At 43.7% G+C, this 27958-nt stretch overlaps 1 protein-coding gene across 2 annotated transcripts in view; it reads left to right on the top strand.

Moving 5' to 3' along the window:
- LOC118358293 (protein turtle homolog A-like) overlaps nucleotides 1–27958 on the top strand; it is a 43330-nt gene that overhangs the window by 4450 nt on the left and 10922 nt on the right. For both annotated transcript variants that reach the window (XM_035735938.2, XM_035735937.2), the window contains exons 2-9: nucleotides 6341–6436; nucleotides 13380–13586; nucleotides 23405–23551; nucleotides 24283–24434; nucleotides 24543–24660; nucleotides 26795–26936; nucleotides 27470–27615; nucleotides 27727–27869. In XM_035735938.2, the coding sequence (XP_035591831.2) occupies nucleotides 6376–6436; nucleotides 13380–13586; nucleotides 23405–23551; nucleotides 24283–24434; nucleotides 24543–24660; nucleotides 26795–26936; nucleotides 27470–27615; nucleotides 27727–27869 (1116 nt within the window). In that variant the 5' untranslated portion in view covers nucleotides 6341–6375. The remainder of the gene's footprint in view (nucleotides 1–6340; nucleotides 6437–13379; nucleotides 13587–23404; nucleotides 23552–24282; nucleotides 24435–24542; nucleotides 24661–26794; nucleotides 26937–27469; nucleotides 27616–27726; nucleotides 27870–27958) is intronic.

The raw sequence follows: 27958 nt of genomic DNA, 5'->3' as shown, positions 1-27958 counted from the left end.
GCCTGTTCTGAGGCCATGGCCCAAACAGGATTAACCAGGATTACTCAGAAAGTAATACAGCTGCTTATCAGGTCCGTCACTATCACCAACATCACAGATGGGCCTTGGCCGCTAGGCCGATAGGATCTTCTTAGTATGTATTACCAAGTGTGTGAACGTAGAGAGTTAGTCAGATGGATAGTGTCGTGTTCTATTGTTATGAGTTTGATGTACACATTTGCGGTTTTGTCTGGGTGCAAATTCGGCAAAACTTTTTCGGGGGTGGTGGGGTTTACTCTCAGTGGGCTTACTACTGGCCTGGCCTGGCCTGGGGGGGGATCATTTTCCTCCATGTTTTCACCTCTTTCCATCTTAATGCAGGGCTCTTCAAACTGTGCTGCATCCTACCTGTGAGATCCAGCCCAGCCCTGTCTGTCATTTGCTCCCTTAGCGCTACTGTAAGTGTGTACCATGCACGCTGTGCCACATTTAGATGGGATAAACCATCCATGTTATTTATAACAGAACAATCTGGCAGGTTATGGAACAGTATTTGCTGACAACTGTTTACTGAGGAGAAGACAACAGTCTTGATAGATTATGGATTTATGTATGATGGCTCTCTCACAGGGGATGGATGGAAGGTTTGGTATGGTACATTTGTCAGTGAGATCAATGGCTGTCACTCTGCTATGGCAAGCAGTGCTTAATAATACAAATTCACCAACTGTTTGTAAAAGCATATACAGGACAGCGTGCTGCTGACGGATGCCCTTTATCTTTGATTTCTAATTCGATTACACTATTAAGGTTGGGAGCAGCAGTACTGGATTAGACTAGGTGTTCACAAGGGTGCAGTCCAAAGTCATTTGTCTCATTGAAGCCCAGTAAGAGATGCAACTATTCTTAAAGGCGCAATATGCAGAAATCGCATTTCCTTGTTGGCCTATTTTCAGTTTAAGTGGCAAAACAAGCAATCATTGTGTAGAGAATTTTTATACCATTTAAACTGCTCGGACAAATATTTTCCATAACCAAAAATGTTGTATTTTCAGCTGTTTGAACTTAAGAGCGGGAGCACATAGAACAGATCTACCACTTCTTAAACTTGCTTTCAATGGGAATGACAGGTCTCGTCACGGGTCGCCCAAAAAGTTACATATTGCAGCTTTAACAGGTTTGAAAGTCTTTACACTGTCATTCCAAAGTAAAATGTCTTCTGTGTAAGTGTCCATTAGTCTACTGCATTGATTGCCAGACTTATGGGAGAAAAGGCCCAGACTATTTGAGTGTCTGAGGTTGTGTATCGGTTGTGTACTGACAGAATGGTCTTACTCAGTATGACAGAACGGTCCGGATCTCCCTCAATGGCTTCTTTTGTGTGACTTAGACACTTATGTAACGTCTCCGTGTTCCCCTCAGATACCCTCAGGCTCAGCTCCCTCACTTCCTAACCCGCATCTGCTCTATGTACAGTTGATCCTGCCAGAGCTGCATTTGTCTGCTGTTCAGGACTGTATAAGAGGGGCTTAGCTACCACTCCCAACCCTGTAAACTAAAGCCAGGTTTTAGGCAAAGAAACTTACATTTACATTTAAGTCATATAGCAGACGCTCTTATCCAGAGCGACTTACAAATTGGTGCATTCACCTTATGACATCCAGTGGAACAGCCACTTTACAATAGTGCATCTAAACCTTTTAAGGGGGGGGGGGTGAGAAGGATTACTTTATCCTATCCTAGGTATTCCTTAAAGAGGTGGGGTTTCAGGTGTCTCCGGAAGGTGGTGATTGACTCCGCTGTCCTGGCGTCGTGAGGGAGTGTGTTCCACCATTGGGGAGCCAGAGCAGCGAACAGTTTTGACTGGGCTGAGCGGGAACTGTACTTCCTCAGTGGTAGGGAGGCGAGCAGGCCAGAGGTGGATGAACGCAGTGCCCTTGTTTGGGTGTAGGGCCTGATCAGAGCCTGGAGGTACTGAGGTGCCGTTCCCCTCACAGCTCCGTAGGCAAGCACCATGGTCTTGTAGCGGATGCGAGCTTCAACTGGAAGCCAGTGGAGAGAGCGGAGGAGCGGGGTGACGTGAGAGAACTTGGGAAGGTTGAACACCAGACGGGCTGCGGCGTTCTGGATGAGTTGTAGGGGTTTAATGGCACAGGCAGGGAGCCCAGCCAACAGCGAGTTGCAGTAATCCAGACGGGAGATGACAAGTGCCTGGATTAGGACCTGCGCCGCTTCCTGTGTGAGGCAGGGTCGTACTCTGCGGATGTTGTAGAGCATGAACCTACAGGAACGGGCCACCGCCTTGATGTTAGGGTGTTGTCCAGGATCACGCCAAGGTTCTTAGCGCTCTGGGAGGAGGACACAATGGAGTTGTCAACCGTGATGGAGTTCATGGAACGGGCAGTCCTTCCCCGGGAGGAAGAGCAGCTCCGTCTTGCCGAGGTTCAGCTTGAGGTGGTGATCCGTCATCCACACTGATATGTCTGCCAGACATGCAGAGATGCGATTCGCCACCTGGTCATCAGAAGGGGGAAAGGAGAAGATTAATTGTGTGTCGTCTGCATAGCAATGATAGGAGAGACCATGTGAGGTTATGACAGAGCCAAGTGACTTGGTGTATAGCGAGAATAGGAGAGGGCCTGGAACAGAGCCCTGGGGGACACCAGTGGTGAGAGCGCGTGGTGAGGAGACAGATTCTCGCCACGCCACCTGGTAGGAGCGACCTGTCAGGTAGGACGCAATCCAAGCATGGGCCGCGCCGGAGATGCCCAACTCGGAGAGGGTGGAGAGGAGGATCTGATGGTTCACAGTATCGAAGGCAGCCGATAGGTCTAGAAGGATGAGAGCAGAGGAGAGAGAGTTAGCTTTAGCAGTGCGGAGCGCCTCCGTGATACAGAGAAGAGCAGTCTCAGTTGAATGACTAGTCTTGAAACCTGACTGATTTGGATCAAGAATGTCATTCTGAGAGAGATAGCGGGAGAGCTGGCCAAGGACGGCACGTTCAAGAGTTTTGGAGAGAAAAGAAAGAAGGGATACTGGTCTGTAGTTGTTGACATCGGAGGGATCGAGTGTAGGTTTTTTCAGAAGGGGTGCAACTCTTGCTCTCTTGAAGACGGAAGGGACGTAGCCAGCGGTCAGGGATGAGTTGATGAGCGAGGTGAGGTAAGGGAGAAGGTCTCCGGAAATGGTCTGGAGAAGAGAGGAGGGGATAGGGTCAAGCGGGCAGGTTGTTGGGCGGCCGGCCGTCACAAGACGCGAGATTTCATCTGGAGAGAGAGGGGAGAAAGAGGTCAGAGCACAGGGTAGGGCAGTGTGAGCAGAACCAGCGGTGTCGTTTGACTTAGCAAACGAGGATCGGATGTCGTCGACCTTCTTTTCAAAATGGTTGACAAAGTCATCTGCAGAGAGGGAGGAGGGGGGGGGGAGGAGGATTCAGGAGGGAGGAGAAGGTGGCAAAGAGCTTCCTAGGGTTAGAGGCAGATGCTTGGAATTTAGAGTGGTAGAAAGTGGCTTTAGCAGCAGAGACAGAGGAGGAAAATGTAGAGAGGAGGGAGCGAAAGGATGCCAGGTCCGCAGGGAGGCGAGTTTTCCTCCATTTCCGCTCGGCTGCCCGGAGCCCTGTTCTGTGAGCTCGCAATGAGTCGTCGAGCCACGGAGCGGGAGGGAGGACCGAGCCGGCCTGGAAGATAGGGGACATAGAGAGTCAAAGGATGCAGAAAGGGAGGAGAGGAGGGTTGAGGAGGCAGAATCAGGAGATAGGTTGGAGAAGGTTTGAGCAGAGGGAAGAGATGATAGGATGGAAGAGGAGAGAGAAGCGGGGGAGAGAGAGCGAAGGTTGGGACGGCGCGATACCATCCGAGTAGGGGCAGTGTGGGAAGTGTTGGATGAGAGCGAGAGGGAAAAGGATACAAGGTAGTAGTCGGAGACTTGGAGGGGAGTTGCAATGAGGTTAGTGGAAGAACAGCATCTAGTAAAGATGAGGTCGAGCGTATTGCCTGCCTTGTGAGTAGGGGGGGAAGGTGAACTTAAATGACTGTTGGGCAATATTAACATAATCCAATAATTCATAATAATTGACTTGGTGTATTTGTATGCAACCAGCAACTTTTTCATTGAAGAAGCAAAATCAGAACCCTCCTTGAGCAGCTCCCATAATTGCAATGATTTCTCTTGACAATATGCTTTTAGAAAGAACACTGAGTCCTCTCATTTGTTTGAAGATAGAGAGATAATCATTCTGAAGGCACCCAATTTGCTTTTCCATTATGAGATTAAAGGCACATTGATATGATGCTTTGTGTACTGTGCATCTCCAAGCACTGTCATTCAACATACTATCAGTGACCTATGCAACCCCTCATTACTATGTATGATGTGGCATCTTGAGATAAACTTGTAGGCCTCCTCTGTTTGTATTTAAATTAAAGGACTTCCTGCCCTGGGAAACAGGTCATACCTGTAGCCACAGAATAGTGGTGGGTTCTGTCCTCTGTCTCTTCTGTCTACACCTATAGACCTGGAACCCTACAGGCTCTCTCTGCAGGGTCTGTAATCTGGCTCTCCCCTCTCAACTGCCCTGTCAAAGCACCAACTATAAGGCTGGAGAAACTCTAAAGAATTTGACAGGTGATATAAGTACCTATAGGTGATAAGCATGTATAAAGAGCTATCCAAAATAAACATTTTAGCAGTTAAACGTTTCCCTCAATAGCAGCAACATGACATGAGAGGGGGTTGGTTGGCTGGGTGCTCCATTGAATGCCATGTGGCTGAATGATGAAAACTGTTACCTTGGAAGACTACTTCTACCTCAGAGAATGATGCAGTGCTGTGCAATCAGCTCCAGTGACAAGTAATCGTGTGTTTCTGTCACTTTGTAGGGATGAAGACACAATAGCTAGTGCAGTTGGGAAAAAAACAGAATGGGATGAGCAATGTTCGATTTAATTTGGCATTTCAGGCATAAGGCAGGAACGAGAGGACATCATTATTCCTTCCAAACCATTTCTGTTGCTCCTTTTCCATTCAGAGAGGAGAGACTTTTGTTTTGGTTGTGACATAGCCCATGGCCATGTTGCCATTTCTGCTATTCTCATATAATAAAATCATTGTTGCCCTGCCCCCAAATCAATGATAAATATCACACTGATTTAACCAACTTAGGACAGATGCCATGGCTAATTCCCATCAGGACTAAAGAGTCCCGCTGAGTCCCATACTCTTATCAGACAAGTGCAGAGGATAACAATATCCCTAACCTATTCTTCCCAGATCTGTTTACTATGTCAGGTTACTACTATGAAACCAACTGTGTCACGTGAGTTGAGTTGGCATATCTGTTGCTATTATACTTCCTAGCTTTCTAAAAATGGCCTCCTTCTATTAGTGTAATTAACTTACACTAGTGATAAGCTGGTATTAGTGACTCTGAATTGCGTGTGCGGGAGGATACAGTGTATATGTGTGTGTGGAGGAAAGGTGAAAGCTTAAACTGTAGATGATTTTAAGCTGTATGCTGCTACCTTAACACATCATGGGCCAGACAGTGCAACACAGATTCAGTTTTCAGAGCTTTATTGACCCTTTGTATTGTCAGGCCCCATCCATTCTTCTTTCTAGGAAGAGGATTATTGAGCAGTCTGGTTACAGTAATATCCGGTTCACATTCAGTGGGTCGGTGCAATAATGCACAATGTCAGAGATAGAAATGACATTCATGGAATTTACAGCGTTCTCTTCTCGAATACTGGAAATGTTTTTGTTTTTTATATATATTGAAACACGAGAGTAAATATGCATTGAAAGTGCATTGACCATTAGACTGGGGTTGGGATGACGAGATAAACAGAGATGTCCCTGATGTTTTCCTCTTGCATGTGTCACCTGTCTAAAGCTGTTAGCCCAGTTAGCTTGAGACAAGAAATACAGTATGAGCTGGGCAAATCACAGGCAGAAGGTTCATCTTTTTGACCATATCAGTGACAGGGACACCCACAGGTCTGTCTAATGGCGATACACACAAACTCATACACACACATACACATCAATATATTTTCACTCCCAAAGCTAGTTTGAATAAGCACGTTTCCCTTAATCCAAATCCAAATCACAAATCAGACATCCAATTTTGCAGTGAGCAAAGACTTTTTACAGAATACAGTCAGTCATCAAACCGTCAACAGACTGGAATACAGTTTGAAGTAGGGATTATGAAATACTTTAGGGTTGATGTTAACTTGGAGGATTACCTTGGTCTTGTCTGATGCCAGATGCAGTGGGAATGTCCTTGTACAGTATTGAAGGCTGTGTGTTACTTTATGTCAGAGGTTTGATTTGAATGTGTGTGTTTCTGTGTTTTCAGGTTGGGAGATATGTAAAGCAGTGTGAGGGACGGCGATGGGATTGGAGAGGCTGTGGCTTCTGGGTGTCACCACTGCTGTTGCCCTCTGTCTGCTGCGTAAGTATAATACTGCACAGTGCATTTGCTATGCTCGTAACATTTTATTGGTTTCTCTCCTTACACCTACATTGCTCTCCGAGCTACCCAAGTAATTCACTTCATACATTTCTATTACAATGGTAAATCAATATCGTGAAGTTATGTACTGTAAATCATATAAAATGTGCCTCTAGAGAAATCCTCTCATTCAATTCGCTATCTGCCTCTCGCCGTTTCTGTCTCTCTTCATCCCTTTCCACCCTTAATTACCAATGTCCTTTCCTCTGGAGTTTATACCACTCTCTTTACATTCCTTGTTTACGTGGACACTTATGTAATGGCAAAGAGTCCAAGGCCTTGGCTCTCATGTACTGGTTGGTGGACGTTTCTGAATGCACTCCCTAGAACATATGATTCAAAGCATCATACTGATAAGTCTCTGACATCAGCCACTATGTACATGTGACATAGATTGGGGAAAGTGATGAGGAGGGGGTCGGGGGGTCTAGACACAAGTGTGTACAAGGGAATGGGGTGAAATCCGAATGTACAAAATACATCTGATGGTGTGGATTTAGATTAATCTGGGATTTATACTGGTCCCATCCAAAAAGCACGCTTCTAGGGGGAGGGGAGTTTAGTGGAGCGAGGCCATGTGTGGACCCCAGGGGGTTGTGGATCGGGAGGGAGGGGTGAGGGGCCTGCTACCCTACCATCTATCAGGGAGTGTCCCCTTTTGAGCAAAGCACTGCCGCAACGTGTTGTATTTTAAAGAGAACAGTGCAGCAGAAGCGAACTCCTTCCACTACTCTTTTGTCCGCGTGAGGCATACAATGCCTTGAATTTCCCTGGGAAGCTGTGAAGCGAGCTGTAGCCAATTGCGTGATTGTGTTTATGAGTCTGTTATTAAAGGTTGTGAAGCAATGTTTATGTTTACTGCTTTTCATTTAATTCATGTATGAATATAAATATTGCATATGCATGTGTTCATATGGGCAGAAAATTGTATATAAATGAATTCATATGTTTATATAAAGGCTGAAGGCTAAAAACAGCCTATACTATATCTAGGTCTTTTTTCTAGTTTTCTACAATGTGTTTTCGTTTTAAAGACTGCACTGGCGATTTTAGCATGGAAATCTTGGTGGGGCAAAAACATTTTATTTGGGATGCATGCCAGCAAATCCATTACACAACATTAAACATTACATTATTTGCACTATAACAGTGAAAAACGGTGCACACAAACTGTTAGGGCCTACATAAAGCTGTCCCAACAGCAGAGTCCCAACAGCAGTCCCAACACATTACCACTGCTACACCTGGCTATCAGCGGAGCCTTGTCTGGGAGCGAAACAGTTCATTCAGCCTCATTTACTGCCTTTAAAAAAACTTGAACATCCGTCCTAGCTCGCTCATTAATGTCTTAATCGAAATTACGGATTGCCTCTTATCCGCTTGTCATCCCCTTATGCCATAGTTTGTACATCTCAATTGTCAGTAGAAACCACATTTGTTGAAGCAAGTGTGGTTTCTACTGACAATTGAGATGTACAAATTATGGCATAAGGGGATGACAAGCGGATAAGAGGCAATCCGTAATTTCGATTAAGACATTAATGAGCGAGCTAGGACGGACGTAGTCAATATAACTATTTGTTCAGCACTTTTGAAATGTACAGCAACAGAATTCAGAACATGGGCCGTTCTTACAGTGTTCTCCCTGTACACCAAATCAGAACCGTAGGATAAATAAAGGGGGTATATAAGCAGACAATGAAAGCTCTTACAATATTCAAAGACTACATTTCTCAAAAACAGGTTATAGGCTACATGTGCACCACCAAGTCAGAACAGTAGGCGAAATTAAGAGGTGAAAATAGACCAAATTATTAGGGTGAGGCACATTGGCTACTAACAGTTTACTACTCAACATACACTTATTACTTTCTTAGCTACAGTATACATATCTTCCTGGCATATTACATAATTTATGCAGAAGCATACTAGACATTTTTTGGACTCACCTTGTTGTGCTGTGCCCACTTGAACAGGAAGGTGGCGCGGCAGTCACATTTTGTCATCAAATCAAGAGTCGGCTTTCTATTCCGCAACAAAACCTCCTTCACTCACGCCGCCAAACTTACCCTAGTAAAACTGACTATCCTACCGATCCTCGACTTCGGCGATGTCATCTACAAAATTGCTTCCAACACTCTACTCAGCAAACTGGATGCAGTTTATCACAGTGCCATCTGTTTTGTCACTAAAGCACCTTATACCACCCACCACTGCGACTTGTATGCTCTAGTCGGCTGGCCCTCACTACATATTCGTCGCCAGACCCACTGGCTCCAGGTCATCTACAAGTCAATGCTAGGTAAAGCTCCGCCTTATCTCAGTTCACTGGTCACGATGGCAACACCCATCCGTAGCACGCGCTCCAGCAGGTGTATCTCACTGATCATCCATAAAGCCAACACCTCATTTGGCCGCCTTTCGTTCCAGTTCTCTGCTGCCTGTGACTGGAACGAATTGCAAAAATCGCTGAAGTTGGAGACTTTTATCTCCCTCACCAACTTCAAACATCTGCTATCTGAGCAGCTAAGCGATCGCTGCAGCTGTACATAGTCTATCGGCAAATAGCCCACCCATTTTAACCTACCTCATCCCCATACTGTTTTTATTTATTTACTTTTCTGCTCTTTTGCACACCAATATCTCTACCTGTACATGACCATCTGATCATTTATCACTCCAGTGTTAATCTGCAAAATTGTAATTATTCGCCTACCTCATGCCTTTTGCTCACAATGTATATAGACTTTTTTTCCTACTGTGTTATTGACTTGTTAATTTTTTACTCCATGTGTAACTCTGTGTTGTCTGTTCACACTGCTATGCTTTATCTTGGCCAGGTCGCAGTTGCAAATGAGAACTTGTTCTCAACTAGCCTACCTGGTTAAATAGGTGAAATAGGTGAAATAAGGTGAAATAAAAAAATAAATAAAAAATAAAAAGTCTGGCATTCTCTGGATTTATGGTGCTTTCAAGACAACTGGGAACTCTGAAAAAAAGGTTGAATCATGATAATGTCAGTGATCTTCAGGTCGTAGCTATAGAAAGAGGCCAGAGTTCCGAATTTACAATTCTGAGTTCAGTGAAAGTTTAAAACATACTTTCCCAGTCGTAGCTCATTTTTCACGAGTTCCCAATTGTCTTGAACTCACTAAAGTAAGATTTAGCAGTTAACAGCTGTTTTGAGCGGGGCACAAATTGTGCTTCATTGACAGCATGGCCAATTTTGAACGTTTATCATTTTAAACTAGGAAAATAAACCACTATTCTTAGACTTAGACCACACAGCTACTCCACTGAGTAACAAGCTAATAATGGCTTTGCGATGCTTGCAGTTAGCTACACGGATTCCTTCCAAACCACTCAAATCAAATCAAATATTAAAATCAAATAACATTTTATTTGTCACATGCCCTGAATACAACAGGTGTAGACTTTACAGTGAAATGCTTATTTATACAAACCATTAACCAACAATACAGTTTTAAGAGAATACCCCCCAAAAAAGTAAGAGATGAGACTAGTAAATAACAATAGTGGGGCTATATACAGGGGTTACCGGTACAGAGTCAATGTGTCAAGGTAATTGAGGTAATATATACATGTAGGTAGAGTTATTAAAGTGACTATGCATAGATAATAACGGAGAGTAGCAGCAGCGTGGGGGGGGCAATGCAAATAGTCTAGGTAGCCATTTGATAAGATATTCAGGAGTCTCATGGCGTGGGGGTAGAAGCTGTTTAGAAGCCTCTTGGACGTAGACTTGGCACTCTGGTACCGCTTGCCACTCGGTAGCAGAGAGAACAGTCTATTACTAGGGTGGCTGGAGTATTTGACAATTTTTAGGCCCTTCCTATGACACCGCCTGGTATAGAGGTCCTGGATGCCTGTAGGGCCATACGCACTACCCTCTGTAGTGCTTAAAGTTGGAGGCTGAGCAGTTGCCATACCAGGCAGTGATGCAACTCGTCAGGATGCTCTCGATGGTGCAAATGTAAAACCTTTTGAGGATCTGAAGGATCTGAAGACCCATGCCAAATCTTTTTAGTCTCCTGAGGGGGAATAGGTTTTTTCGTGCCCTCTTCATGACTGTCTTGGTGTGCTTGGACCATGTTAGTTTGTTGGTGATGTGGAAGCCAAGGAACATGAAGCTCTCAACCTGCTCCACTACAGCCCCGTCGATGAGAATTGGGGTGTGCTCAGTCCTCCTTTTCCTGTAGTCCACAATCATCTCCTTTGTCTTGATCACGTTGAGGGAGAGGTTGTTCTTCTTGCACCACACGGTGCAATGAATAGCAATGAATAGCATTCTCACATAGGTGTTCCTTTTGTCCAGGTGTGAAAGGGCAGTGTGGAGTGCAATAGAGATAGCATCATCTGTGGATCTGTTGGGGCGGTATGCAAATTGGAGTGGGTCTAAGGTTTCTGGGATAATGGTGTTGATGTGAGCCATGACCAGCTTTTCAAAATATTTCATGGCTCCAGACGTGAGTGCTACGGGTCGGTAGTCATTTAGGCAGGTTACTTTAGTATTCTTGGGCACAGGGACTATGGTGGTCTGCTTGAAACATGTTGGTATTGCAGACTCAATCAGGGACATGTTGAAAATGTCAGTGAAGACACTTACATTGTGGAATTTGCCATTTCCAACATGTTTTGTAATGTTTATGTCCAATGGCCGATACCCATACATTTTATCTATAATTTCTCTTCATTATTTCTCTTCCGATGACGGAAGGATTAAAAAGGATTTGCCAGTAGATTATTGACTTGATTCATGATGATGACTGCTAGGTAAGATTTTGAAAGTATGATGTTGACATGATCAGTCCAATCAAAGCTACTGTACATATAATGTGATTTGACGTCATTTTATCTGTGGCCAATGACCTTGAGCCTTCTTGGACGGACACTTCTAATGTAACTCTATGGCAGCACCCAAGGGGCTAGAATTTTCTAGCTCTACCCTGAGACTTGGTGGTGACGTAGTGTTCCCATGAGTGATAGAACACTGAGCCAATCATTGCTCTGTATTTTCTGTTGGCTTGCCCCACCACCACAGAGAGCACTGAGCTCGGCTGGAACACCTGCATTTTGGAGCTGCCTTACTCAAGAAAACAAAAAGAGACCATGTTTGTACACGGATAGTATGCGGCTTAAATACATAATTTTTTACATTGTTTGCAAACTGATATGTGACACGTATTAATGCCAAAATAACATGCAAAACAGGCAAGCCCCCCCCAAATGGTTTTTGTTTGTTTGCTTCTTTTTTTGCAAAAAATTAGGGGCTCTGCCCCACCTGCCCTGAATGACGGGTCGCCACTGAAAGAATGTATTTTCTCCCCAAATAAGCACAAACCGTGTGTACCACGGTCCACAACTTGGTCGGTTTCTTCCTGGGTCTCCAGGCTTCTCTCCTTTAGGCCGTTCATCACCTTTCGGATCTGAATCCGAGCATTGTCTGGGATATAGTTGTATACTCCAGTTAAATTGGAGATAACCCATCAACACCTAGTCCACTGTGCACAATTGTGTAGGCCAATTGCTATTGCCCAACAGCCTTAGCATTATTCAGGACATAAAACAAATGAGTCGCCTAGTGGGCTTATTAACAAAATGGACTGGTTATGACATTTCATGACGAAGAAGTATTACATCATAGTCCTAAATATATGGTGTTGTTAGACCCAATGTGTCTCTCCTTACTGATGACAATTAATGAATGACGGGCGATCGAATTGTGCATGTGACTTGATGGAATTTGAATTATGCGAAGTGCCTAATGATAATGATAATGATGGTGTGAGCCCAGAAAACATATTGACTGCAGTCCATTTAATCATAGAGTAGGCTACTGTTACTTTGAGTCTCTAAAACCACACTGTTTCCATTTCTATAGTCATGTGACAAATACTCAATTTTATTGAAAAATATGTTGGCCTTTTACTAGATTCTTATATTTTTGCATGGACTGAATATTTCCATAACTGATCAAATGTCCGTAGGCTAATAGGCAAGACTAATATTCTACCCATATTAACACATTTATTTTAGGTCCTAGCCTAAAAAAATAGCCATACATGATTTAATGAAAAGCAGCAAACAGACACAACATTGTTTCACATTCTTTAATAACAGACTCAAACACAAACATGCAATTGGCTACTGCTCTTTCACAGCTGTTTCCTGCGCAAGTACAGGGAAACTCAGCATATTGTACAATGCATATATTGATTGCGCAGAGGGGTCTGTAGTCTCTGTAGTGTTGTACCTTCGCTGTCGTGTTTTGCTCGATAAAAAGACTACAGGTAAGCCCTTTGAGATTAGTACTTAATCACCAGGCTAAACAAGGTGCAGATACAACACAACACAGGCTCTGGCCCAAGTGTCGTTAATGAGATTGCAGCATGTCTACAGAGCTGGTTGCAGCCTAGTGATCTTGTCACCAAATGGAGTACCATTGTTTTACATGGCCTCTGTGTGCCTGTTTTAAACAGAGCATACTCTGGAGATATTCAGGCTGGCATCCAACTCATGAATATTTATTCACACTTAAATGTGTGTTTATGTTATCTACTCTTGTCTCTTTCCCCGTAGGCCTACTAAGATTTATTGAATATTTACTCAATATCATCCTGGAATGTGTAACCAGAAATTCCACTGAATGCATTTAGAAAAACACTTAAAGTTTATCTGGTTCTGCATGACACTCAAACCTATGTGGAACAGATCCACATAGCTTATGGATGTTAAATATTGATTTATGTTGTGGGTGTTGACCGTTCAGATATCAGCATGTTTTACTGCAGATTCACCAGTCATGCTCAGCCTTCCTCCATGGTATTGTTACCTGTGTGTTACCTGTGTGCTTCCTCCTCAGGTACATCCCAGGGTGTGGAGGCGGTGGTACGAGCCAGGGTTGGGGGGACTGCAGAGCTCAGTTGCAGTCTTACCCCCCCTTCTACAGGAGCCACCACCCCAAACCTGTTCCCACTGCACGTGGTGGAGTGGGTTCGCCTGGGATACAATGTGCCCATCCTCATCAAATTCGGAGTGTACGCACCACGCGTGCATCCCAACTACAAGGGTGAGTCCTCTTGTCCCAGATCTATGTCTTAGCACTGCTTTTATCAAATTACGCAATGCACAGGAAAGGCATTGTGGTAATTGCAGTTATACACCATGACTGAGCATGTGAACCTTTTGGTTCTCACTTCCAGAGTCCTGGTGCAATTGAATCTTTTGTCCTGTTTGTTTATTGGGAGCCATTTGCCAGCACACAACAGCCCAGTGTTTTTACTGCTTTTTTTACAGTGCAGGGTATGGGAAAAGGACAAAGGAGAGTTTAACCTCAATTACCTAGACCCGACGATAGCAGTTGTGGTATCTCAAAGGAGTGAAGAGAAGGACCTGACAACTGCATCTGATTATATCTGAAGAGATTGCGTGCAATAAGGTTGCATTGTCTTAAAACAACTTTCAATTACCTTCCTTTCATCCTTCGTTTCCCCTGACGAGGAGCTGGCTGGGAATGTGCTTTAAGTACAGCTGATTTTTTTTGAGTTGGGATGGGGATGGAGGCTACACTGGTATTTTTGAATGCTGGAAGGTTTCAGTGGTGAGAATACTACAAATAGGTAATCAATTAAGAGCCCTGTAATTAGACTGTGTGTGTGTGTGTGTGTGTGTGTGTGTGTGTGTGTGTGTGTGTGTGTGTGTGTGTGTGTGTGTGTGTGTGTGTGTGTGTGTGTGTGTGTGTGTGTGTGTGTGTGTGTGTCTGTGTCTGTGTCTGTGTCTGTGTCTGTGTCTGTGTGTGTGTGTGGTAGGGCAGGGTGCTGGGACAGGGACTAGGCGAGGACGGAAATATGTTAGTCAGGGGGGTGGGATGACAGGCGGGGCTGTGTGTGGATGTGTGTCTGTGTGTGTCTGTGTGTGTGTGTGTTTATGTGAGTGCAAGTGGAGTATGGATTGAAGAGAGTGGGGTTAAATTGAGACAGGCTTGGCTGAGGTGGGGGCTGGTGGTCTGATGACAGTTTGTTCTTGGTATTCAGAGGGGTGACCTTGTTTAGCTGTAAGGAGGATGGATGAAGCATATGGAATATTAGAGTTCTCTTTCATTGAGTACCATAATCTAGTCATTGTTTCTCTGAGAAATAAGACAAAGGCTATGTCACCCCCCCCCCACCCCCACCCCACCCCACGTCCTCTGACAGAGCCCATGCCAATACTCCAAAATCCCATACCCTCTCATCTAGGTCACTGAACTGGCAGGAAGCTTTTCAAGTCCACCTAGAGTTTGTTTGCATTTAAAAACAATCACTAGATACATTCAGCTATCACACTGAAGATCAAATGGACCCTGGCATGCACTGGACACACACCAGACTCTGACCACTCAGGAATGGCCTGGAGAGCACTGGCCAACAGATGTCTGGCAGTCTGTCTGACCCACCCATAGATAGGCCATTAACAGTGTTATTGTTTTAGGGCTATCATGTGATGCTCCATGACCCAGAATTCATCACTGAATCTATGGGGGTAAAACCAACAGAAAAGATGCAACAACAGTCTAACGGTTTGTTACTTAGCTTTGATGAGGGATATTCTCCCTCTCTGTGTGTCTGGGCTCCGCTTAACCCCTGTCTCCCACATATCCTCTCAGCTCCCCTTCCTCTGGAGGCAGATGGCAACATGTGAAGCGTATCAGCACTGCAGATCTAATATATTCTACCCTCAAATTAAAATGTTTTGGGATTTAACCACAGCCCCATCTCACTAGACAGTATGAAACACAACCACTTCCTGGTCTTTGTCTCAAGCAGTCTATGCTCAGGGACAAACAAGAACACCTTTTTAGTAAGGGGAAGAAATGACTCACTGTTGTTAAACGTTATTGAGAGCCTATAAGACTGTTCTGTCATCTCTGTCTCTCATGTGCAATCTTGCCCTGATGCCATCACCCAACCTAAAAATGTCACATGCAAGAATGAGAGGAAGCATTATCTTGGATGAGGACATAATATTGCCATGCATTTAATGTCCAGTTGTTCCGGTAGGATATCAGGTGTATTTCTGATGACAGTGAGTGCTTGAGGAGTGCTTGCTGTGTCTATGTCTGTGTCTGTGCAACAGAGTAATGTTCTTCTGTTGACCCCATTAGAAGCCAATCCCTCTGAAACACAGACAGATTACTTGTACAGGCTGCTCTGCAAATCTCTTATTTCTGGAGGGAATCAGAAACCCTTTTGAAGGAGGCTTCCCAGTATCACATCCTTCTTCCTCCGTGTCTATTTTCTAAACATACCCTGGAGAACTGAACATCAATCACCTGACAAAACAGAGGAACAGACAAATAAATAGTGACTGAATGTGCAGTCAACTTGACTGGTGAAGTCTGTTCGAGTTGTGCTTGTTGAGGAAATGTTTAGTCCAAGCTGGCCTGTGAGTCTCCCTGCACTGGATGCCCTGTCAGAGGCACTTACTCTAAAAAAGGGCAGATCAATTGTGTCCTCTCTGCTGAAGTAAATGAGTGGAGACAGTGTGGAGGGGGTTGAACGACAGCAGCAAAAACCCCCGACTCAGCCCAGCAGGCACCCATTACTCGGTCTCAGTGTGAGCCCTAAACGCTGGGGGAGTCATAGCTTTGTTTCACCTTTTTACAAATACACACATTAAAGAACCTCAATAAATGAGCCTTGTTCCAACACAAATCTTATTTGGAATTTACATTTTCATTAGTAAACATAACCGTATTTGACCACCTAAACCAGAACATAGGTGGCAGCTGACGCCGATCCACATGATCCAGCTGCAGCCTGCATTTCTGCTGAAACTGGACCAGGGAGACGTTTGCCAAACAGTGACACAATAAGAGAAGAAAGCAGGCTGGACCCGTGGAGCTCATCAAATCAAATGTTATTTGTCACATGTGCCGAATACAACAGGTGTAAACCTTACCGTGAAATGCTTACTTACAAGCCCTTAATTGACCAACAATGCAGTTTTAAGAAAATAGAGTTAAGAAAATATTGACTAAATAAACTAAAGTAAAAATAAAAGATAAAAATAAGGAACACAATAAAATAACAATAATGAGGCTATGTACAGGGGGTACCGGTACCGAGTCAATGTGCGGGGGTACAGGTTAGTCGAGGTCATTTGTCCATGTAGGTTGGGGTAAAGTGAGGTTGCGGCATGTTCTCCAGCTCTGAGGTGGTCCATCAAGACAAAGGCTCTGTTTCTTCATCTCACAACGCTGTAGGTGTGTCCCATGGGACTGGGATCAGAGCAGGGGGAAAGAGATCAGACCCAGTATTGTGCTGCCTGGGAGCTTTTGTATGAAAGCCTTCTCTAAGGCCCAAACACTTCCTGGGACCTTCTACCTTATCCCAGACCTGAGACCGGAGGATAGGGCTATAAGTTAAACTTAACATGTGTGTTATTACACACCGCTGAAAGGCTTGATTTATTATGTAGAATTCACTTAAAAAGGTTTAAACTGATGCATCATGTTAGTTTGCAAGTAAAGAGGTTGGACTTGCCTGAATGAGCCCCCAAAAATGCTGCATATATTTTGGAAAGTCAATCTAACTGTGAATCATTTACCAACACATCATGTGTGGAATACAGAAGGGATTATGAGAGAACTCACATGTGCATGAACATATACACATGGTGATTTCTAAGTCATGTTTTACTAACTGTGAATCATTTACCAGCACATCATGTGTGGAATACAGAAGGGATTATGAGAGAACTCACATGTGCATGAACATATACACATGGTGATTTCTAAGTCATGTTTTAGTAAGTGTCAAATACAGTGTTGTTAAAAACAGCGATGACACACTGACATGCTTTCATGCTCTGTCACAGACCATGGTTGACTAGATTGCATGGTCTCTTGATTCATGCAATGGCAGGTCATGCTGAAGTTGGCCGAGTTGTCTGAGTGCTGAAGTTTGGATGTGTCAAGCAGTGGCTTGAACATGTGAGCAGGGGTTAACGCAGTCGGACAGAGAGTGAGGGACAGAGTTACCTGTAATCGTTTGACAAAGAGCTATTCATAAGAGGGTTAAAGTGATTAGGGGAGAGGAGGATTGAAGAGAGACATTTTGGAGGAAGGGAGGGGTGGGCTGCCAGGGGCTGGGGTCCAGCCCCAGACTTATGATTGTATTCAAATCAAAACACATCCCACAATGCACCTCTGCCACATACGGAACTGACAAAGAACAACAGAACTGAGGCCTCTCAGAATGATCTGTCTTCCTCCATAGGTGCCACTGTGATTGTAGCATATGAAATTCTGTATATCTCCGCGGATTACAACATTCCATTTTTTTGTTAATTCGATTTTTTTTACCCTTTTTTCTCCCCAATTTCATGGTATCCAATTGGTAGTTACAGTCTTGTTTCATCGCTGCAAATCCCGTAACGGACTCGGGAGAGGCAAAGGTCGTGAGCCATGCTTCCCCCGAAACACAACCCAACCAAGCCACACTGCTTCTTGACACAATGCCCACTTTACTCGGGAGCCAGCTGCACGGAGGAAACTCAGTACACATGGCGACCGTGTCAGCGTGCACTGCGCCCGGCCCGCCAGAGGAGTCACTAGTGCACGATGGGACAAGGACATCCCTGCCGGCCAAACCCTCCCCTAACCCGGACGACGCTGGACCAATTGTGCACCGCCCCATGGGTCTTCCAGTTTTGGGCGGCTGTGACAGAGCCTGGACTCGAACCCAGAATATCTAGTGGCACAGCTAGCACTGCAAGGTCACTGGAATTATGTGGGTAAAATGAATATGATTTTAACACTAGTTTCAATGAAGTAAGCATGGGGACCACAGTGATTTTAAACACAATGCAGTACACCACAGAGAGAGTCCTTGTATATTAAAGGCCCCAGGCCATGGTTACATAAAAACGGTTGTCAGAGTACAGTACCTGCCATTGCATGAATCAAGAGAACATGCAATCTAGTCAACCATGGTCTGTGACAGAGCACGAAAGCATGTCAGTGTGTCATCGCTGTTTTTAACAACACTGTATTTGACACTTACTAAAACATGACTTAGAAATCACCATGTGTATATGTTCATGCACATGTGAGTTCTCTGTGGTCCTTCTGTGGCTCAGTTGGTAGACTGCATGGCGCTTGTAACGCCAGGGTAGTGGGTTCGATTCCCGGGACCACCCATACGTAGAATGTATGCACACATGACTGTAAGTCGCTTTGGATAAAAGCGTCAGCTAAATGGCATATATTATTATATTATTATTATTATTATTATTACAGGCTAGCCAGTTCTCTGGCAGTGCAGTGAGCGGTGTAGCTCAAAAAGAGTTGAGTGATTTTTAACCTGCCACCCAGTGGGGGAGAACCTGACTCTGGCTAATGTGAAGAGGGTGGTACGTTTTAGAGATGCGGGTGGATTATAGTGTTTCCATTTTGCACCCTTCACTGCACACCAGCCAGAATAGCAGCTCATTTTAAGGTAGAATGGAGCCATCATGTGATATCTGGGGGTGGAAAAAGAGTAAGGAGAACAGACAGGAGAAAGCAGCATCTATTGTTTCTCTGCCTCTGTGTTGAATAAAGACTAGTGTATAGGACCTCTAGACATTGTGCTAATGCAGACGAAGGGGGAGTGATCAATGTCTCTGCTGGAGTGTTGCAGGCTCACTGAGGTCATAGAGGTCTCTCACTCATTGGTAGCAGTCGGTGAATTATTGATCAAAATTCCCTCCATAACCTCTTCATAACCTCTCATTGTATTCCTTGTGGAATGCAGCGATGGGACACTTAACCGTTTTGATCAATACTTGGTCATCTTTGATGAGTATTCAGATCCCCATATTTTTTTTTTGAGTTGGGATGGATTGGAAATTCTCGACAGTTTAAATTTGGAACATATTTTAAACAATGTGATAGAGACCTGTCTGTCCATCTTAACAAAAGCAATCATTGACAGGGCACATATTTATTTGTATCTTATCCTAATAGTTTTTTTATGAATGGAAGCAATTTTAACCATGGCTAGAAAATAAATATTCAAATTCAAATTGAACTGCATTTGTCACTCTAAGTCAAGGGCTATTGTCTGACCACAGATTCAAACGAAAACAAGCTTTTCTCTCTCTCACTCTCTTTTTCCCCTCACTCTCTCTCCATGTCATACTGTTTTATCAGTCACAAGCCATTTACCCATCTTTAAATACAAACATGCTTTCTTCCACGTGTCCTCTTTCAAATCCCAGGCACAAACCCCTGTGATCGACCCTCCCTTCCCTGTGTTTTGCCGCCGTCGCTCCCCGTTGCTACAGCAACTGAATTCAAATCTAAACGCCCAGCCTGGGGTATTCTTGGTTTCATCACTATGGTAACCTGAGAGAATTACGAGGGGTGGTGTGGGAAGGGGGGTTGCAGTCCCTTTGTAGTGATGGACAGGCAGGAGGGGAGCAAGAAATGGTTAAATGTTTGATGGTCAAATGAGAAATTCCCCATTGGTAAGCCAGTTGGCACTACACACTAGCACTCACATGCATTTGGATTTAATTAACCATTAAAAATTCCATGGTTTGTGTTTGTTTCTTAATCATTCTTAGAGGTGCTGGAAATCTTAATGAACTTAAAATATCCCGCAATATTTAGCCACACAGGGATGTGGTGTGAGAGAGAGTCTGTATGGTGTTGCACATAAAAGTGTTTTTCCTCCAGTTCACTCACTAGGTGTAGAATACATTTTATTGCTGTTTGGGGAAAAGCCTACATAGGAAATAGGCAGCTCAGGGAGGATCCCTCAGTTTGAGATATCAGCCAGTGGATGAAGTCTTTCATACACCTGTTATCATTTCAGCACACATTTCCTCTCTCTGAGTGCTCTGTCAATTCTCCTGGTAACACTGACCTGGGATTAAAGGGACCTTTTTATGGAAGCACAAACTGAACGCCGCCCAGTAAGGGTTGGGTCTGTGTTTAAGCAGGTCAATCCCTACCTCGGCAAGCAAACCTTACTATTAACCAAAGCAACAGCCCCAGCCAGGAATGTGGGGTCAATTGTTAGTCACTGTAATTCCTTTTTAAATACAGTGTGGTGTTTCACCCTGCACCCTGTGGGTGCATAATTAATCACAAGGCTACCTCTGTTCACTGCTGTCTGAAGGGAAAACATCCTGGAAAGCTGAATAGGGTTGCTATTGGGTTTTCCTCTGACGTGTTTTGGCATCATTTTAAGGTTGACATAAATTCAATAAATCTCTGTCATACAACACCCTGGAGAGATGACCGCAGTAGCTGAACTACAAGATTGTGTGGTGAAAAGATTCAATGATGAGGGTGCTACTCCGTTTCTATTCTCATTGTTATTCAATGAACAGACCAGGTTTCAAATAGGGGCTTTTTACACATTGTGTTGTCAATCATAGGATTTAGTGTACAAGGTGCCTACAGTCTTTTATCCAGATTCTGTAGGCTCTAGAGTTCGATTGGTTATCTATTATAATTGCTTACTACAGAGGCCCATAAAGCCTAAGCATTTATCAGACCAAATCATATTCCTTGTCAGGGTTAATTGGTTCAACTTTTTCACCTTGAAAAATATGTGTCGCCCTTTCCACTCACAGCCACTGTCATCCCATATACGGATTGAAAATGGCAGATTTTTGTCATTGATAAGCGCCTAAGTTGGAATGCAGTGGTTATACAGTAACATGCTATACATGATATCAGAGCTCAGGTTCTCCGCATCACAGCGCTGTGTGCTTTTTGACTGACAGCTGTAATTTGAGCACCGCGCCCGACAAGAAGATGCCCCCATCCCTTCCGCTAATTGGGCTACTTTTGCACATTTGTTGTTGTCTGAGTGAGGGAAATGCTGTAAATTGAGAGAAGTCAATGTGTTCTGAAAGATGAGCCGTTGATCTCTATGTTTGATCCACAGTTACAAGGATGACATGCGTTATACCCTGGGTTATCCTGAACAGAATGAGTCTGTTAGTTACAGGATGACATGCGTTATACCCTGGGTTATCCTGAACAGAATGAGTCTGTTAGTTACAGGATGACATGCGTTATACCCTGGGTTATCCTGAACAGAATGAGTCTGTTAGTTACAGGATGACATGCGTTATACCCTGGGTTATCCTGAACAGAATGAGTCTGTTAGTTACAGGATGACATGCGTTATACCCTGGGTTATCCTGAACAGAATGAGTCTGTTAGTTACAGGATGACATGCGTTATACCCCGGGTTATCCTGAACAGAATGAGACTATGTTTCTCTGAAGTGCATTTTGAAAGCCTAACACTGTAAGATCGTATTTTATAACTTAGCTAGCCATGTTGGCAATAGAACACGATGCCCACCTGATCCAGATTGCGATTTATAATGGAACATTTTTGGATTGCGTCAACAACAACAGTGTTAATGATGGAGACACCAGTTAGACCTTTCACTCAAACCCTCGTAATTGTTTTTTCTTATCTTGCACCTACTCCAAAATTACAATTAATATTTGTATTATGTTACTGAATGTATCTAGAGTATTTTCAGATTTCATCATTGACAAATGCTGTGAAAAGTACATAAAATCAAGTAACTTTTGGATTCAGTCTTGTGTCAGGTGAACTGTTGTGGTCTGATAATTTCCCTATACTATTGCTCAGCCTGGTCTCATAGACTAGAAGTAACATAGTACATGAAAATCCAGGACACTCAAATTAGTATGATATGTTATGTTTAGTATGGTCAGGCAAAAATGGAAGTAGGGTGGTTGGTCAGGGTGAATGGGTGTATAACGCGAACATCTAGCAACCCAAAGGTTGCGTGTTCAAATTTCATCACAGACAACATTAGCATTTTAGCTGATTAGCAACTTTGCAACTACTTAGGATGTTAGCTAACCCTTCCCCGAACCTTAAGTCTATTTCCTGTTTTTGGAAGCCATGCACTTTCTCCTCTGCTCATATAAAGCTACACACGTTATTACAGTTATGAGTAACTGATTGGGTAGGTCCTACATTTGTTTTGTTCTCATGAGGGGGATGCATGAGGTTTCTCTGTAACTGCTCTGTTTATTTTCAAACTGCTTGGCAGTTGCCTGCTAAGTGCATGTGTTTTCCCCTGATGTACTGTACTATACACATCCTCTGCATTTGGGAGAAAAAATAATAATAATTGAGAGACAGAATAAAAGGGTGGGTACCCTGAAAACCAGGCTTCAGTCACCAGGCAACCACGAGATCATGTTTCAAAGTTGAAAGAAAAAGAGAGGGGTGCGAGTGAGAAATAGAGAGACTAGAGAGAGTGTCTTCCGCTCTCCAGTGTTTGTTTCTCTCTGCCATATGCTCCTCCACGATAAACAAAAACAGGTGGTACATTTCATAAGAAATCTTGACATTTTGACATTGATAGGAGCTTCTCTCTTTCTGTTGATCTTGGTACCAACCTGCCTTCTGCACTCTTCCTATTGTAAACAACAGGAGCTCTAAATAACATAGTAAAGCTTCCTCAACTATAATCTTGCTTTACTTGTCACAAGTGAATCATGTGTTTCTACTTCCCCAAACCCAAGGTCTCTGGCTTCTCTTGAAATTCTATTATCTCCCTGCCATTCTTCTCATTCCATTCAGCAGACCAAAAAGCCCTGAGTCCAAACCTCTTTGGGAATGGATGTAATGCATAATTGAATATTTGATACTAACAGCAAACGTTATGGGACAGCATAGTTAATGTCCTCTTGAACCGAGCTGAAAACCCAAGAGGTTGGACTTTGACTGTGGCCTTTTGTGACACTGGATGCCTGTGTCCTCTGCTTGGTAAGCCCTCTGTCTGCATGTGCTGACTCTGATAGTCTGGTTGTGTGTTCTGACCCTGGTGGCTCCCTGTCTCTCTCTGTGCCCAGGCCGTGTGTCTCTGACCCGGGGGGCCTCGCTGCTGGTGGAGGAGCTGAGCCTGGAGGACGAGGGCTGGTTCGAGTGTCACATCCTGCTCCTGGACCGCACCACAGACGAGTTCCGCAACGGCACCTGGACCTTTCTCTCCATCACAGGTGCAGCTCAGTGGGACTCTGTGGCAGTCAGAGGAACTGGACTAGCGCTTACAGGACAGGAAATCCTCCAGCTGCTTACAACCATCAATGTTTTCCCTTTAAAATATCCTCAGCATGAGGCTGGAGCATGACAGTCCCTCTCCTGTTTATCTTCATATGGAGTCTTATTGCGGTGTGTGAGCTGTTGTTGCATAATGCTCAGTGTTTTACACAGTGCTCACGTCTCGTCCTTGTCTGGTTCTGCTGTTCACTGTGGGATGACGTTGACACAGGAGTGTCTGTTAGGAGCCACAGGGGACGTAGACACAGTGCATGTGACCTCACCAGGATAGTGGAGGCTAAAGGGAAAACAGTGATGTGTGTTGCAGTTTGTGTTGCAGTCCTGGATCATCTCTCCCCTACTGTCACTCTCTCCTTCTCTCCTTTTCCTATTCTGTCTTTCCCATCCACACTCATGTCAAAACACATGCCACTCCAATTTACTATCTACCTCTACCTTTCTTTCTTTCCATTTGTCTCCTGCCTCCTTCATGCATCAAATAGGATATCATCAGGGCAAGTATTGTGTTACATCCAAGTAATGCACAAAGGCCATGACTAGCTTACAGATGTAGCAATAACAGAATTCATAGTTTGCCATTAGTTATCTAATTGTTACACATTAGTTAATTAATTAGCTAGCTAATTGTGATATATTTGTTTAAAGATCATCAATTGTTCCTCTATTACAGCCCCACCTGTGTTTATCAAGACTCCGCCTACCTTTGTAGAAGTCTTGCAAGGGGATTCCCTGGCCCTCAGCTGTGGTGCTCATGGCAATCCTCGACCAACTGTTATCTGGCATAAAGATGAGACCCCAATTGAGAAACATGAAAAGATGGAGGTATGTAAAAAAAATAAAAAATAAAAACATGTTTGCTGTTGTTGGATGAAGTTGTTGGTTGTGATTTAAAGCATCTCCAATCTCTCTCTCACTCTCTCTCTCGCTCAGGTGCTCAATGGCACCTTGTCTTTGGTCACCGTCACCAGAGAGACATCAGGAATGTATAAATGTCAGGTGTCCAACTCGGAAGGGAATCTGACCCATACTACCCAGCTGCAGGTCAAAGGTCAGAGTCTGACTATTTTTTAACAATCTGGGAGAGGCAGAAAGGTCTTCCCTCTGCTGACACTTCAGCTCAGTTAGCGCAACCTTTCGGTTACTGACCCAACGCTATTAACCGCTAGGCTATCAAAAAGTTATATCAGCATAAACCCAATGTTCTATGTGCAATCCAATAACAAGCCTGAACAAATACAGATGGACCAATCAAAACATACTGTATGTCTTTGCCATCTCACTCTAAGTATGGTCTAGGCTAGTCTAACCAGCAATAATGACACGCAAACAAAAAAAACAACACTGTCAGTAATCTTAAAGTAAATGATGTTGTCACATCGTTGTTCAGTGATGACAGTAGTTGGTCAGATGATCATAATACATTTATTAATGTATTTGATGATGTTTTCTGACTCTATCTTGGTAAAATCGTGTTATTCTATCATTTATGTATGAAAATAACAGTTTTCTTAAAAACAGAACATGTCTAATTCAGAAGTGTCAGATAGAACATTATGGCCAAACCCAGATTGACATTTCAGAGCCATACGGTTTTAACTGCTTTTGCAACCCACTAAAATGTTTCAGGATTTTGATACTCTGCACTCTAGGTACCTTTATGGTGAGGACCTTAATGGGTTATGAAAGAAGCATTCACTACAAAACTGTTCTGAGATCTGGGATGTGATGCTCAATATCTCAGAACTATGCTTTGTGTAGATAAAACCTTATAGTCCCAAGGTCACGACCTGTTTTGTAACATGATACGCTATGAAACACTGCCAGACAGATGCACACTCTGGTTATAGTCTAGTTTTTCATGCAAACATGTTTACTTGAGAAATACTGCACCAAACACCTTAGCTAGATGTAAAATAGACAGATTTCTTGATTAATTTGAGATTAATTCTGACTATTTTGAGGAGGTGGTAGTGGCTGTTTTGTTGTTACCATGCCTCAAGAGTGAAAAACAACTCTATAACTGCCAGGGTATGATAAAGTGAACATAACAGCCACATCGAACCACACCCCCAAGACTCAAATCTTAGTTTTTTCTTAAAGGAAAAATATTCATATTTATTTCATTAGTCCACTGTTGATATAGTCCCAAAATGTTTAGCATGTCAGCAGTCAAGTTTTCAATATATAGGATTTTCAAGAAGCTAATGCCGTATTCACGTACTAGTCAGAACGCGGAAACATTTCCAACTAGATTTTTGTTCTAGGTAAGTCAGTTAAGAACAAATTCTTATTTACAATGACGGCCTACCCCGGCCAAACCCTAACCCGGACGACTCTGGGCCAATTATGTGCCGCCCTATGGGACTCCGTTTCCAGGCTATTGTGATACAGCCTGGAAATGAACCAGGGTCTGTCGTGACACCTCTAGCGCTGAGATGCAATGCCTTAGACTGCTGCGCCACTCGGGTGCCCAAAAGACAGCTACGTGTAGGCGACTTGTGTATAACTGCAACACAGTTGCAACGTAGCAGTTATAGCGGCAGGTAGCCTAGTGGTTAGAGCGTTGGGCAAGTAACTGAAAGGTTGCTGGTTCGAATCCCTGAGCTGACATGGTAAAAATTGTTATGTCCCTGAACAAGGCAGTTAACTTAAATAAATGTACAATTGATTATTTTAAACCAGTTATCAAGTCAGAAATGTCTGAGTTTCTTAGTTCCGAAGAGCACGTGAAGGCGACAAAAATGTAACTTGCCACATCATCACAATGATACGTTTTGCATCATATGATGATGTGGCAAGTGACACTTTGCTTTTTGAACGTCCAAATTCTTGAAAACTGCTGACATGCAAAACATTTTGGGACTGTATCAACAGTGGACTAATGAAAACAGACCAGAAGATAGTCTTTGAGTGGATTTGTCCTTTAATGAGCAGCAGAAAAACAAATGCGGGAATCTCTCTAATAGGTAATAGAGTGCAGATCAGAGCTACTGTCATACTGCCATCTAGTGGTGTATGGTCTATAAATGCACTGCCCTTGTCACATCAAATCGTGATCTGATTGTGAAGCTGTTATTTGGCATGAGAATAACTGTATCATTAAGGTTAATCAGTTGAATCACTTGTTTTACAGCCAGATAATAGCACATGCAGTAACTGAAAATCTCTCAAATTCAAAATAGGTCCTCCACTCATCATTATCGCCCCAGAGGACACCACCCTCAACATATCCCAGGATGCAGTTCTACAGTGCCAAGCTGAGGCCTATCCCTCCAACCTCACCTATGAGTGGTGGAAACAGGGACAGAATGTCTACCATATAGAGTGAGTTGACTACAACACAAACACACACAAATAACACAAACTATAGTAGCTACAGGGATATGTGAGAATCATACTGCACTCTTTAGAAAAAAGGTGCTGTCTAGGTTCTTAAAGGGTTCTTTGCCTGTCCCCATAGGAAAACCCTTTGAAGAACACTTTTTGCTTCCAGCTAGAACCCTTTTGGTTCTAGGTAGAACCATTTCAACAGAGGGTTCTGAATAGAACCCAAACGTGTTCTGCCTGAAACCAAAACCGGTTCTACCTGGAAGCAAAAAGGGTTCTCCTTTGGGGACAGCTGAATAACTTTTGGAACCCTTTTTTCTTATGTGGTGCATTTATGTTTTCAAGCATTGATTCCATGTGATCTTACAAAGCCATTGGCACTACAATTCAGGTTAATTGGATTGTTACTAAGTCAGTTAAATACCGGTAGTAGCATTGTCACCACAGGTAATCCCTAGACAGTGGTGCATAATGCAACTAAGAAGATACTAACTCAAGGCCGGGTTGTGATGTGTGTGTTTTGTCCTCAGGTATCTTAAGACACGTGTGAAGATCCTAGTGGACGGCACACTCCTCATCCCTAGTCTTGTCCCAGAGGACACTGGGAATTACACCTGTATACCAACCAATGGGCTGATGACCTCACCCTCTGCCTCAGCACACCTCAAAGTCAAACGTAAGAATTGTGGTTGACTATGGCTATGCATGCCTTGATTTCCTGGCTTGTGTGTTTTAGTCCATCTCTGGGAGAGTGACTTACTATATCTACTTCCTCTGTCTCTCTTAGACCCTGCCAGGGTGGGCCGGATGCCCAGGGAGACGTATCTACCTACAGGCATGGGAGGAGTCATCTTCTGCCCAGTCCAGGCTGAGCCCCCCATGATCTTTGTCAACTGGACCAAAGATGGGAACAATTTAAACCTTGACAATGTAGGCAATCAGGGCAACATGAATCCTATCACACAGTATATCCACCATTAATCTCTGTTGTAATTCATATTTGTTTTTTCTCCTTCTGT

This window comes from Oncorhynchus keta, chromosome 25, assembly GCF_023373465.1.
Source record: "Oncorhynchus keta strain PuntledgeMale-10-30-2019 chromosome 25, Oket_V2, whole genome shotgun sequence".
NCBI lineage: Eukaryota > Metazoa > Chordata > Actinopteri > Salmoniformes > Salmonidae > Oncorhynchus > Oncorhynchus keta.
The sequence above is the reverse complement of the archived record's forward strand: the minus strand, read 5'-3'. Positions and strand labels throughout refer to the sequence as shown.